Genomic DNA, 12,129 nt, shown 5'->3' with positions numbered 1-12,129 from the left:
ACTCACAGGAGAATGCAAGTCCGTCAATTGATCCGGCACATTTTGCGCCAGGCAAGTGCCGACAGCTGCAAGAAGGGGGAAAGATTCCCCCCCCACCACAGAAATTGCGGGAAACCATCTGATTCAACTCAGCGTGCCCACGGGCACGTGAGACCGTTTTGGCCTCGCCAGGACGAGCTAGGTATCTCCTGGGGAGCCATTTTTAAAGGCAGGCAGGTCATCCTACTGGAATCTTTGCGACCTGATATTCCTCCTCAACAACCTCACCGGTCACACACGGGCATAAATCGGAGGAGAAGACTCGCAGGGGAGACAGTCTCTACGGCCGGGTATGTACAATGACATTGGGGTCGTTGTCAGGAAGTGTGAGGCATGTCAAGAGCATATGCCAAGTCAACACAAAGAACCACTGATTCCTCATGACGTTCTTGGTCCTCATCCTTGGTCCAAAATCACATCCGGCCCCTCTCATGTCCACGTCCTTGGTAAAGTAGTCGACATCCTCGAATTCGACATTATTCGACAGTGGCGCAATGTGTCAAGCTGTTGCGCGCACTGAGCGCTGTTTTGAATATATGCGGTGTGCCTGGGGAGAGCACTACGGATAACAGGCCTCGGTTTATTGGTAAGCCAGTTCAGGATATATACGTGAGAAGTGGAATATCGACCGCACTACTTCTTCCCCTCGTCACCCTAGATCGAATGGCCCAGCTGAACGAAAGATTTGCGCTGTGAAATCTCCAGTTGTCAAATGTGATCAGGCCAAGCAAGATCCAGACGTGGCAAGGTGAGAGCGTCACCTATAAGTACAACGGCTCCATCGCCGGCAAATCTCATGCAATAAAAACAGGAAATGTTGGAAAATTTGACCGGTCTGGCAGCACCTGCAGAGAGAGAGAGAAACAAAGTTAACGTCGTGACTCCGGGCTGACTCTTCTTCCATCTCATGGTTTGGCAGACCAGTGGGTACCAATTGACCTACTCTTACCCATTCTACTCCCTCAGAAACCAGAGAACAACTTTTTAAGACCGCATGAGAAAATGGCCAAAGCGCACGGTAAAACATGAAGGGACAGGGGTGCCAGGTTTACAGTTGGGACGCAGCCAGGGTCCGGCAGGAAGATCGGTGGTAGCCAGTCGAGGTGACGAGGATTTGCTCGGGACCGAGGCCCCAGCGAAGTCGTCACGCACAAAAGGCGCAACGGGGAGGTACAACCGGAGACAAACGAAGTCCTCAGCCTCCGTGCGGTCCGATTGCCTCGAGGACAAGATCTCAAACGCAGCCAGGAACGACCTCCAAGAAGGACCAGCCCGCAGGTCACTGTGAGCAACTAAAGAAACCTCCAGAAGAGGCAACCATCACAATACCTGGGCGGATTAGCTCGACGCTTTACAGGCTCATAGATTTATCGGTCCCATACACTTATGTAACTGCAACCAAACATGGATTGTAAATTGTTATACTTCTTTGGAAGGGACGAAGCTACATTTACAAAGAAAGGGGGATGTTATAACAAGCCTTTAGGGGTTAGCAGCAGGAGATCACTGGAAGGGAAGTGTGTCACGAAATCCAGTTTAAGTTTCGCTTTGGGCTATGAGCAGAAGGCAGCTCTGATGTCTCCAATCTTTTTATCCGTGTATGACTGCTCACATGTGCCTCGCCTGAATATATAAACCCATACCGTGTTTACCCAATCCAGTACGTGTGATTGGTGCCTTTATATCATCATAAAAACATGACAGCAGATAGAGAGAGAGAGACTAGGGCAGAGAGCGACAGAGACTGGGGAGAGAGAGAGAGACTGGGGGCGGAGAGAGTGACCGAGGGGAGAAGGAGAGAGGCACTGGGGGGAGAGAGGGTGACTGAGGGGAGAGTGAGAGAGGGGGACCGGGGGGAGAGATGGTGACTGGGCGGAGAGAGAGAGAGACTGTGGGGGAGAGAGAGAGACTGGGGGAGAGAAAGAGACTGGGGGAGAGAGAGACTGGGAGGAGGGAGAGGGAGTCTGGAGTGATAGAGAAAGAGACTGGGGGAGAGAGATTAGGAGGAGAGGTAGAGAGAGACTGGGAAGAGGGAGAGAGAGACTGGAGGAGAGAGAGAGAGAGAGAGGATGGAGGAGAGAGAGAGGCTGGGGAAGAGAGAGAAAGAGAGAGATGGGGAGGGAGAGAGAGACTGGGGGAGGGAGATTAGGAGGAGAGGTAGAGAGAGATTGGAGGAGAGAGAGAGAGAGAGACTGGAGGAGAGGGAGAGAGAGATTGGAGGAGAGAGAGAGAGGATGGAGGAGAGAGAGACTGGGGAAGAGAGAGCAAGAGAGAGACGGGGAGGGAGAGAGAAACTGGGGGAGGGAGAGAGAGAGAGACTTGGGGGAGACGGAGACAGGGAGGAGGGAGAGAGAGAGGCTGGGAAAGAGGGAGAGAGAGAGAGATGGGAGGGGAGAAAGGGAGAGAGACTGGCTGGAGACAGAGACAGAGACTTGAGGGGGAGAGAGAGACTTGAAGGGGAGAGAGAGACTGAGAGAGAGAGAGAGACTGGGAGGTGAGAGAGACTGAGGTGGAGAGAGAGAGGCAGAGACTTGGGGGAGAGGAAGAGACTGGGGGAGAGAGAGAGACAGACTGGGGGAGAGAGAGAGAGACTGGTGGAGAGAGACTGAGAGAGAGAGAGAGACTGGGAGGTGAGAGAGAAAGAGAGAGAGAGACTGAGGTGGAGAGAGAGAGGCAGAGACTGGGGGAGAGGAAGAGACTGGGGGAGAGAGAGAGAGAATGAGACTGGAGAGACAGAGTGGAGTAGAGGCAGAGAGAGGGTGCAGAGATAAAGAGAGAGAGGGGCATTGGGGGGTTGAGGAATTGTATTAACAGGTTGTGTTGTTAAAGGCTTCTCACTGACCCTGTCTGTATTCCTTGCAGATGCACCTGGTGTTTTGGAATATCAAATACCTGAACTCAGATCAGGCAATGAAATCCCCGGAGGGACTTGCTGTCATTGCTGTATTCTTCAAGGTAAAGGCAAACTCACAGAGAACCTCCCCTTTAAACAGAATCCCCGACGGAGAGACTCCCTCTTAAAACAGGGTCCCCGAGGGAGAGATTCCCTCTTTAAACAGAATCCCCGACGGAGAGACTCCCTCTTTAAACAGGGTCCCTGACGGAGAGACTCCCTCTTCAAACAGGGTCCTCGAGGGAGAGATTCCCTCTTTAAACAGGGTCCCCGACGGAGAGACTCCCTCTTTAAACAGGGTCCCGGACGGAGAGACTCCCTCTTTAAACAGGGTCCCCGACGTAGAGACACCCTCTTTAAACAGGGTCCCCGACAGAGAGACTCCCTCTTTAAACAGGGTCCCCGAGGGAGAGACTCCCTCTTTAAACAGAGTCCCCGATGGAGAGACTCCCTCTTTAAACAGGGTCCCCGAGGGAGAGATTCCCTCTTTAAACAGAGTCCCCGAGGGAGAGACTCCCTCTTTAAACAGAGTCCCCGATGGAGAGACTCCCTCTTTAAACAGGGTCCCTGAGGGAGAGACTCCCTCTTTAAACAGGGTCCCCGAGGGAGAGACTCCCTCTTTAAACAGGGTCCCCGAGGGAGAGACTCCCTCTTTAAACAGGGTCCCTGAGGGAGAGACTCCCTCCTTAAACAGGGTCCCCGAGGGAGAAACTCCCTCTTTAAACATGGTCCCCGAGGGAGAGATTCCCTCTTTAAACAGAGTCCCCGACGGAGAGACTCCCTCTTTAATCAGGGTCCCCGAGGGAGAGACTCCCTCTCTAAACAGGGTCCCTGACAGAGAGACTCCCTCTTTAAACAGGGTCCCCGAGGGAGAGACTCCCCCTTTAAACAGGGTCCCTGACAGAGAGATTCCCTCTTTAAACAGGGTCCCCGAAGTAGAGACTTCCTCTTTAAACAAGTCCCCGAGGGAGTGACTCCCTCTATAAACAGGGTCCCTGACGGAGAGAATCCCTCTTTAAACAGGGTCCCCGACGGAGAGACTCCCTCTTTAAACAGGGTCCCTGAGGGAGAGATTCTCTCTTTAAACAGGGTCCCCGAAGTAGAGACTCCCTCTTTAAACAGGGTCCCCGAGGGAGAGACTCCCTCTTTAAACAGGGTCCCCGAGGGAGAGACTCCCTCTTTTAACAGGGTTCCCGACGGAGAGACTCCCTCTTTAAACAGGGTCCCCGAGGGAGAGACTCCCTCTTTAAACAGGGTCCCTGAGGGAGAGACTCCCTCTTTAAACAGGGTCCCCGACGGAGAGACTCCCTCTTTAAACAGGGTCCCTGAGGGAGAGATTCCCTCTTTAAACAGGGTCCCCGCGTGAGAGACTCCCTCTTTAAACAGAGTCCCCGAGGGAGGGACTCCCTCTTTAAACAGGGTCCCCGACGGAGAGACTCCCTCTTTAAACAGGCTCCCCGAGGGAGAGACTCCCTCTTTAAACAGGGTCCCCGACGGAGAGACTCCCTCTTTAAACAGGGTCCCTGACGGACAAATTCCCTCTTTAAACAAGGTCCCCGATGGTGATTATCCCCCAGTGAAGTGTGATGCTTCGAAATTGTAATGAATTTTACACCCCTCTGCTGTTTCTCCTCCAACAGGTCACATCGAGTTTAAATGCTGCCCTCGATCCTATCATTAAGATGCTTCCACATGTGGGTTATATGGGTAGGTCAGAAATACCGCTGCATAATGTCGGGAGCTGGCAAAGCAACTGATTGAAATGACCAGGTTACACTCCACTGTAGAAATTCACCCTACATCCCTTAAGCCCACATTCTCCATATAACCCTCATCCTACTTTCTCTCATTATCCCACATTTACATTTACCAACATCCCTCAATCCCACATTCAAACATCCCTCAATCCCACATTCACCGACATCCCTCAATCCCACATTCACCGACATCCCTCAAAGCCACATTCACCGACATCTCTCAATCACACATTCACCGACATCCCACGATCCCACATTCACCGACATCCCTCAATCCCACATTCACCGACATCTCTCAATCCCACATTCACCGACATCTCTCAATCCCACATTCACCGACATCCCTCGATCCCACATTCACCGACATCTCTCGATCCCACATTCACCGACATCCCTCAATCCCACATTCACCGACATCCCTCAATCCCACATTCACCGACATCTCTCAATCCCACATTCACCGACATCCCACAATCCCACATTCACCGACATCCCTCAATCCCACATTCACCGACATCTCTCAATCCCACATTCACCGACATCCCTCAATCCCACATTCACCGACATCTCTCAATCACACATTCACCGACATCCCACGATCCCACATTCACCAACATCTCTCAATCCCACATTCACCGACATCCCTCAATCCCACATTCACCGACATCTCTCAATCACACATTCACCGACATCCCACGATCCCACATTCACCGACATCCCTCAATCCCACATTCACCGACATCCCTCAATCCCACATTCACCGACATCTCTCAATCCCACATTCACCGACATCTCTCAATCACACATTCGCCGACATCCCTCAATCCCACATTCACCGACATCCCACGATCCCACATTCACCGACATCCCACGATCCCACATTCACCGACATCCCACGATCCCACATTCACCGACATCCCTCAAACCCACATTCACCGACATCCCACGATCCCACATTCACCGACATCCCTCAAACCCACATTCACCGACATCCCACGATCCCACATTCACCGACATCCCACAATCCCACATTCGCCGACATCCCTCAATCCCACATTCACCGACATCCCACGATCCCACATTCACCGACATCTCTCAATCGCACATTCGCCGACATCTCTCAATCCCACATTCACCAACATTCCAAAATCCCACATTCACCGACATTCTAAAATCCCACATTCACCGACACCTCTCAATCCCACATTCACCGACATCCCTCAATCCCACATTCACTGACATTCCAAAATCCCACATTCACCGACATCCCTCCATCCCACATTCACCTTATCCCTCAATCCCACCTTCTCCCCATATCCCTCAATCCCACTTTCTCTCCGTGATGTGTGTTATGGACACTAACACACTTTGCTTCCATGTCTGTTCACCTCCAGGTAAAACGCGGACTCTGTCTCTGAACCTGGATAAGATTATTCCCTGGAAACTGGCTCCATTTTACCGATATGAAGGATCTCTCACCACTCCGCCCTGTACGGAGAATGTCATCTGGACTGTTATCGAGCGCCCCATGTCTATGAGTATCTCACAGGTACAGTTCTGTTAGCAACCCTCCGCACGTCCGCGACAGAGACCAGGGGAGGGATCGATGCGTTGGGGTAACTTCAGAACATGTGGAGAGAGGAACAGGAGGAGGCCAACCAGCCATTCGACCCTGTGTTCTCTTCCATTCAATCATGGCTAATCTTCTAACTCAACTCCCCCTCCCAATTAAGGTTAGAAGATATTATTAAAGGTGTTATGGCAGGACACTTGGAAAAATTCTGGGTAATCAGGCAGAGTCAACATGGTTTTGTGAAAGGGAAAGAATGTTTAACCCAATTTATTGGAGTTCGTTGAAGTAGCCACATGTGCTGTGGATAAAGGGGAAGCGCTGGATGTGCTGTACTTAGATTTCCAGAAGACATTTAATAAAGTGCCACATGAAAGCTTATTGTAGAAAATAAAAGCTCATGGTGTAGGGGGTAACATATTGGCGTGGATAGAAAATTGGATGGCTAACAGGAAGCGGAGAGTATGCTTAAATGGGTCTTTTTATGGTTTACAGAATGTGACGAGTGGTGTGTCACAGGGATCAGTGCCGGGGCCTTAACTGTTCACAATTTATATAAATGACTTGGTTGAAAGGACCGAAGGAATGGTGGCTAAATTTGCTGATGACGCAAAGATAGGCAGGAAAGTGTTTCTGACAGGAGGAGTTTAATTTAAACAGCCTGGATTTCTCCTCTCATCACCCATGCATAGACAGAATGGCGTTTTTGATTTCTGATATCTCCCTTTATAAGTGGTAACATAGTTTACCCAACCCTTCAGTTTTAGAATGATACAATCCTCTATTAATAAACCCACAGCAAACTTGAGATAGGGTAAAATCAGAGGGTCAGTTTATGTTGCACACACACACACACACACACACACACAAACACACACACACAAACTCAAACACACTCACACAAACGCAAACACACACAAAAACACACACACACACAAACGCACACACACACACACAAACGCACACACACACAAAAACACACACACACACAAACGCACACACACACACAAAAAAACACACACACAAAAAAACACACACACACACAAACACACACACACAATCACACACACACACAAAAACACTCATACAAACACACACACACAAAAGCACACACACTCAAAAACAGACACATACACACACAAAAACACACACACACAAATGCGCACACACACAAAAAAACACACACACAAACACACACATACAAACACACACACACAAAAAAACACACACACACAAACACACACACACAAACACACACACACACGCATACACACATACACACACACACACACAAACGCACACACACACAAAAACACATACAAACACACACAAACACACACACACAAACACACACACAAACACAAAAAAACACACACACAAACGCACACACACAAAAACACTCGTACAAACACACACACACAAAAGCACACACACTCAAAAACAGACACATACACACACAAAAACACACACACACAAATGCGCACACACACAAATGCGCACACACACAAATGCGCACACACACACAAACACACACACACAAACACACACAAAAAAACACACACAAAAAAACACACACACAAACACACACACACAAAAAAACACACACACAAACACACACACACACAAACACACACACACATGCATACACACATACACACACACACACAAACGCACACACACACAGAAAAACTCATACAAACACACACACGCACGCATACACACATACACAAACACACACACACAAACGCACACACACACACACACACATACACAATGCCAGGAAGGGTTTTGCAACATCTGCCCCATTTTGTTTTCAGTGATACAGTGAAAGAGGGATATGGGAAAAAAGGGGTACAAGGCTAGACCATGATAAAAATAAGAGTTATGGTTTCACGTGAGTCCGGAGTCCAGCAAGTGAATGTCCAATGAAAGTTCGTTCAGTTGGCTTTGACTGGCACAATTCCTGGTCTTGGTCGTAGGAACGCGGTTGCAAGTTGAGGTGGTTGAAGGTGCAGCAAAGTATTCTCCTATCCTGTGAATTAGTTCACCCAGTAGGCGAAATAGAGGGGTCGTTCTGGAACTCAGGCTTGGAGAGAGATGGAGGTCAGAGGCAGGCTGCCCTCCTCGAGTCCGGTTCTCTCTTCTGAGGTTTAAGTGCAACTGAAGACAGAATCCAAAAGCTGTGGGGATGAAAGGGATTCAAAGAGCCCAAGTCTCGGTCATGTGACAGGGTGGTTTCAGGTCGATCTGTTCAGCTAATGAGGTCCCCCCCCACCCACAACCCTTGTTGAAACCCATTGTGTTTTGAGCAGGTAATTGAAGAACCATTAGCACAACGTTGGAGGTTTGTCCAGAGCTGGCTGGTACAGGCGGACCATCTACGAATCCTTTGCATTGGCTTGGCTAGAATGTTTATACGATGCGAGACGCATTGCATCCCAGGACGTTCGCTGTGTTAGCCTTGGTGCACTTTCAAACTGCTCAGAAGCTACCAGAATCGGGCATGTGATCAGCTGCAGCCATTTTATCAGTCCAGCAATTGTCCGTTTTGAAAAACAGAAAAAAATGAATTCACAAAGTATCCAGGCGAACGTGAACGTACATAGATTTTTCTCTCCCTGTCTCCTGGCCGGGACAGTACTTAGATGTGAAGAGGACATAAGGAGGCTACAAAGGGGTGTAGGTAGGTTGGGTGAGTGGGCAAAGAGCCAGCAAATGGAGTACAACGTGGGGAAGTTTGAAATCGTCCATTGCGGCAGGAAGAATGAAGAATAAAAAAGAAGCTTATTCTCTAAATGGTGAGAGATCGCAGAGCTCTGAGATTCAGAGGGATCTGGGTGTCCTAGTGCATGAATCACAAGGTTAGTGTGCAGGTACAGCAGGTAATGAGGAAAGCTAATCGCATGTTATCATTTATTGTGAGGGGGAATCGAATACAAAATTAGGGAGGTTATTCTTCAGTTGTACAGGGCACTGGTGAGACCACATCTGGAGTATTGTGTACAGCACTGGTCTCCTTATTTGAAGAAAGATGTAAAATGTGTTGGAAGCAGTTCAGGGAAGGTTTACCAGACTAATCCCAGGAATGGGCGGGTTGTCTTATGAGGGAAGGTTGGACAGGTTAGGCTTGTATCCGCTGGAGTTTGGAAGAGTAAGAGGCAACTTGATTGAAACCTTTAAGATCCTGAGGGGTCTTGACAGGGGTGGATGGGGAGAGGATGTTTCCCCTTGTGGGAGAATCTAGAACGAGGGGGGTCACTGTTTAAAAATAAGGGGGTCGCCCATTTAGGACAGAGATGAGGAGAAACGTTTTCTCTCAGAGGGGGTGGGGCGAGTCTTTGGAACTCTCTTCCTCAACAGGAGGTGGAAGCAGAGACTGTGAATATTTTTAAGGCCGAGGGAGATAGACGCTTCATTAACAAGGGGGGTGAAAGGTTATCGAGGATAAGCGGGAGGTTACATACAGATCAGCCATGATCCCATTGAATGGTGGAGCAGGCTCGAGGGGCTGAGCGCTCCTAATTCTTATTCAGACACGCGTAAGGAAACATGGGTGCCAAATTGCGCACAGCAAGATCCCACATAGAGCAGAGCGGTAATGAGCAAATATTCTGATTGTCGTGATGTTGCTTGAGGGCTAGCTATTTACCGCAGGCTGTGGGCATGAGGTAACCCCGCTCGACGAACAATACTGGACCTGCGATCTTTACATCCAACTGACCCGGGCTTCAGTTTAATGTAACCGGCGAGAGGCAGCACCTTACATAGGCTCAGGACTGACCCTCCGACAGTGCAGCGCTCCCCCAGTACTAACTCTCCGACAGTGCGGCACTCCCTCAGTACTGACCCTCCGACAGTGCGGCACTCCCTCAGTACTGACCCTCCGACAGAGTGGCACTCCCTCAGTGCTGACCCTCCGACAGTGAGGCACTCCCTCAGTACTGACCCTCCGACAGTGCGGCACTCCCTCAGTACTGACCCTCCGACAGTGCGGCGCTCCCTCAGTACTGACCCTCCGACAGTGCGGCGCTCCTTCAGTACTGACCCTCCGACAGTGCGGCGCTCCCTCAGCACTGACCCTCCGACAGTGCGGCGCTCCCTCAGCACTGACCCTCCGACAGTGCGGCACTCCCTCAGTACTGACCCTCCGACAGTGCGGCACTCCCTCAGTACTGACCCTCCGACAGTGCAGCACTCCCTCAGTACTGACCCTCCGACAGTGCGGCACTCCCTCAGTACTGACCCTCCGACAGTGCGGCACTCCCTCAGTACTGACCCTCCGACAGTGCGGCACTCCCTCAGTACTGACCCTCTGACAGTGTGGCACTCCCTCAGTACTGACCCTCAGACAGTGCGGCACTCCCTCAGTACTGACCCTCCGACAGTGCGGCACTCCCTCAGTACTGATCCTCCGACAGTGCGGCTCTCCCTCAGTACTGACCCTCCGACAGTGCGGCACTCCCTCAGTACTGACCTTCCGACAGTGCGCCACTCCCTCTGTGCTGACCCTCCGACAGTGCAGCGCTCCCCCAGTACTAACTCTCCGACAGTGCGGCACTCCCTCAGTACTGACCCTCCGACAGTGCGGCACTCCCTCAGTACTGACCCTCCGACAGAGTGGCACTCCCTCAGTGCTGACCCTCCGACAGTGAGGCACTCCCTCAGTACTGACCCTCCGACAGTGCGGCACTCCCTCAGTACTGACCCTCCGGTAGTGCGGCACCCCCTCAGTACTGACCCTCCAACAGTGCGGCGCTCCCTCAGTACTGACCCTCCGACAGTGCGGCACTCCCTCAGTACTGACGCTCCGACAGTGCAGCACTCCCTCAGTACTGACCCTCCGACAGTGCGGCACTCCCTCAGTACTGACCCTCCGACAGTGCGGCGCTCCCTCAGTACTGACCCTCCGACAGTGCGGCGCTCCTTCAGTACTGACCCTCCGACAGTGCGGCGCTCCCTCAGCACTGACCCTCCGACAGTGCGGCGCTCCCTCAGTACTGACCCTCCGACAGTGCGGCACTCCCTCAGTACTGACCCTCCGACAGTGCGGCACTCCCTCAGTACTGACCCTCCGACAGTGCGGCACTCCCTCAGTACTGACCCTCCGACAGTGCGGCACTCCCTCAGTACTGACCCTCCGACAGTGCGGCACTCCCTCAGTACTGACCCTCCGACAGTGCGGCACTCCCTCAGTACAGACCCTCCGACAGTGCAGCACTCCCTCAGTACTGACCCTCCGACAGTGCGGCACTCCCTCAGTACTGACCCTCCGACAGTGCGGCACTCTCTGAATCACGATCCTGTGATAATCCAGTATGCACTGAACATCCCTCTGTTTATGTTGAACAGTACAAGACCCTTGTGAACACCTTGAACTGGGACCGCAACTCCTACCGGCCCGTGCAGCACCTGAATGGACGCAAGGTGACCTATTGCGAGGACTGACCTTGGACCTTTCCTGTGACTCCCCCCCTCAAACCGTGAACTCGCCAGCGGCCGACATTGAAGTGACTTTGAATATGAAACCCTCACCTCGAACGTTGAGCACCGAGGGAGAACATGGATTAATTGAAGAAGAATACATCTTCCCGCTCTTCTGTACATTTCATCGGAGGGACGTAGAGTATAAGAGAAATGAGATTTATTATTAAAAATTTGAGAAAACACTGGTTCTGCCCCAACTGGAGCAATTGTGTTTAATTCTGGGCCACCACACTACAGGAATGTCTTTCGAGAGAGCGCAGGAGAGATTCGCCAGAATGCTCCCAGGTTTGAGGGACTTCAGTTCTTGTGGAGAGACAGGAAGAAGCTGGGATTGTTCTCCTGGGAGCAGAGCAGGTTAAGCAGGAGAACAAGCAGCTTAGCACTGA

At 51.2% G+C, this 12,129-nt stretch overlaps 1 protein-coding gene across 1 annotated transcript in view; it reads left to right on the top strand.

Moving 5' to 3' along the window:
• The window catches only part of LOC144677620 (carbonic anhydrase-like), a 19,648-nt gene extending 7,729 nt beyond the window's left edge, over window positions 1-11,919 (top strand). The window contains exons 5-8 of the mRNA XM_078537658.1: window positions 2,902-2,994; window positions 4,573-4,639; window positions 6,084-6,238; window positions 11,609-11,919. Coding sequence (XP_078393784.1) covers window positions 2,902-2,994; window positions 4,573-4,639; window positions 6,084-6,238; window positions 11,609-11,704 — 411 coding nt within the window. The 3' untranslated portion in view covers window positions 11,705-11,919. The remainder of the gene's footprint in view (window positions 1-2,901; window positions 2,995-4,572; window positions 4,640-6,083; window positions 6,239-11,608) is intronic.
• The last annotated feature ends 210 nt before the right edge of the window (window positions 11,920-12,129 follow it).

This window comes from Cetorhinus maximus, unplaced genomic scaffold (genome assembly GCF_964194155.1).
Source record: "Cetorhinus maximus unplaced genomic scaffold, sCetMax3.hap1.1 HAP1_SCAFFOLD_2764, whole genome shotgun sequence".
NCBI classification, from domain to species: domain Eukaryota; kingdom Metazoa; phylum Chordata; class Chondrichthyes; order Lamniformes; family Cetorhinidae; genus Cetorhinus; species Cetorhinus maximus.
This window is presented reverse-complemented; position numbering and strand designations above follow the sequence as displayed.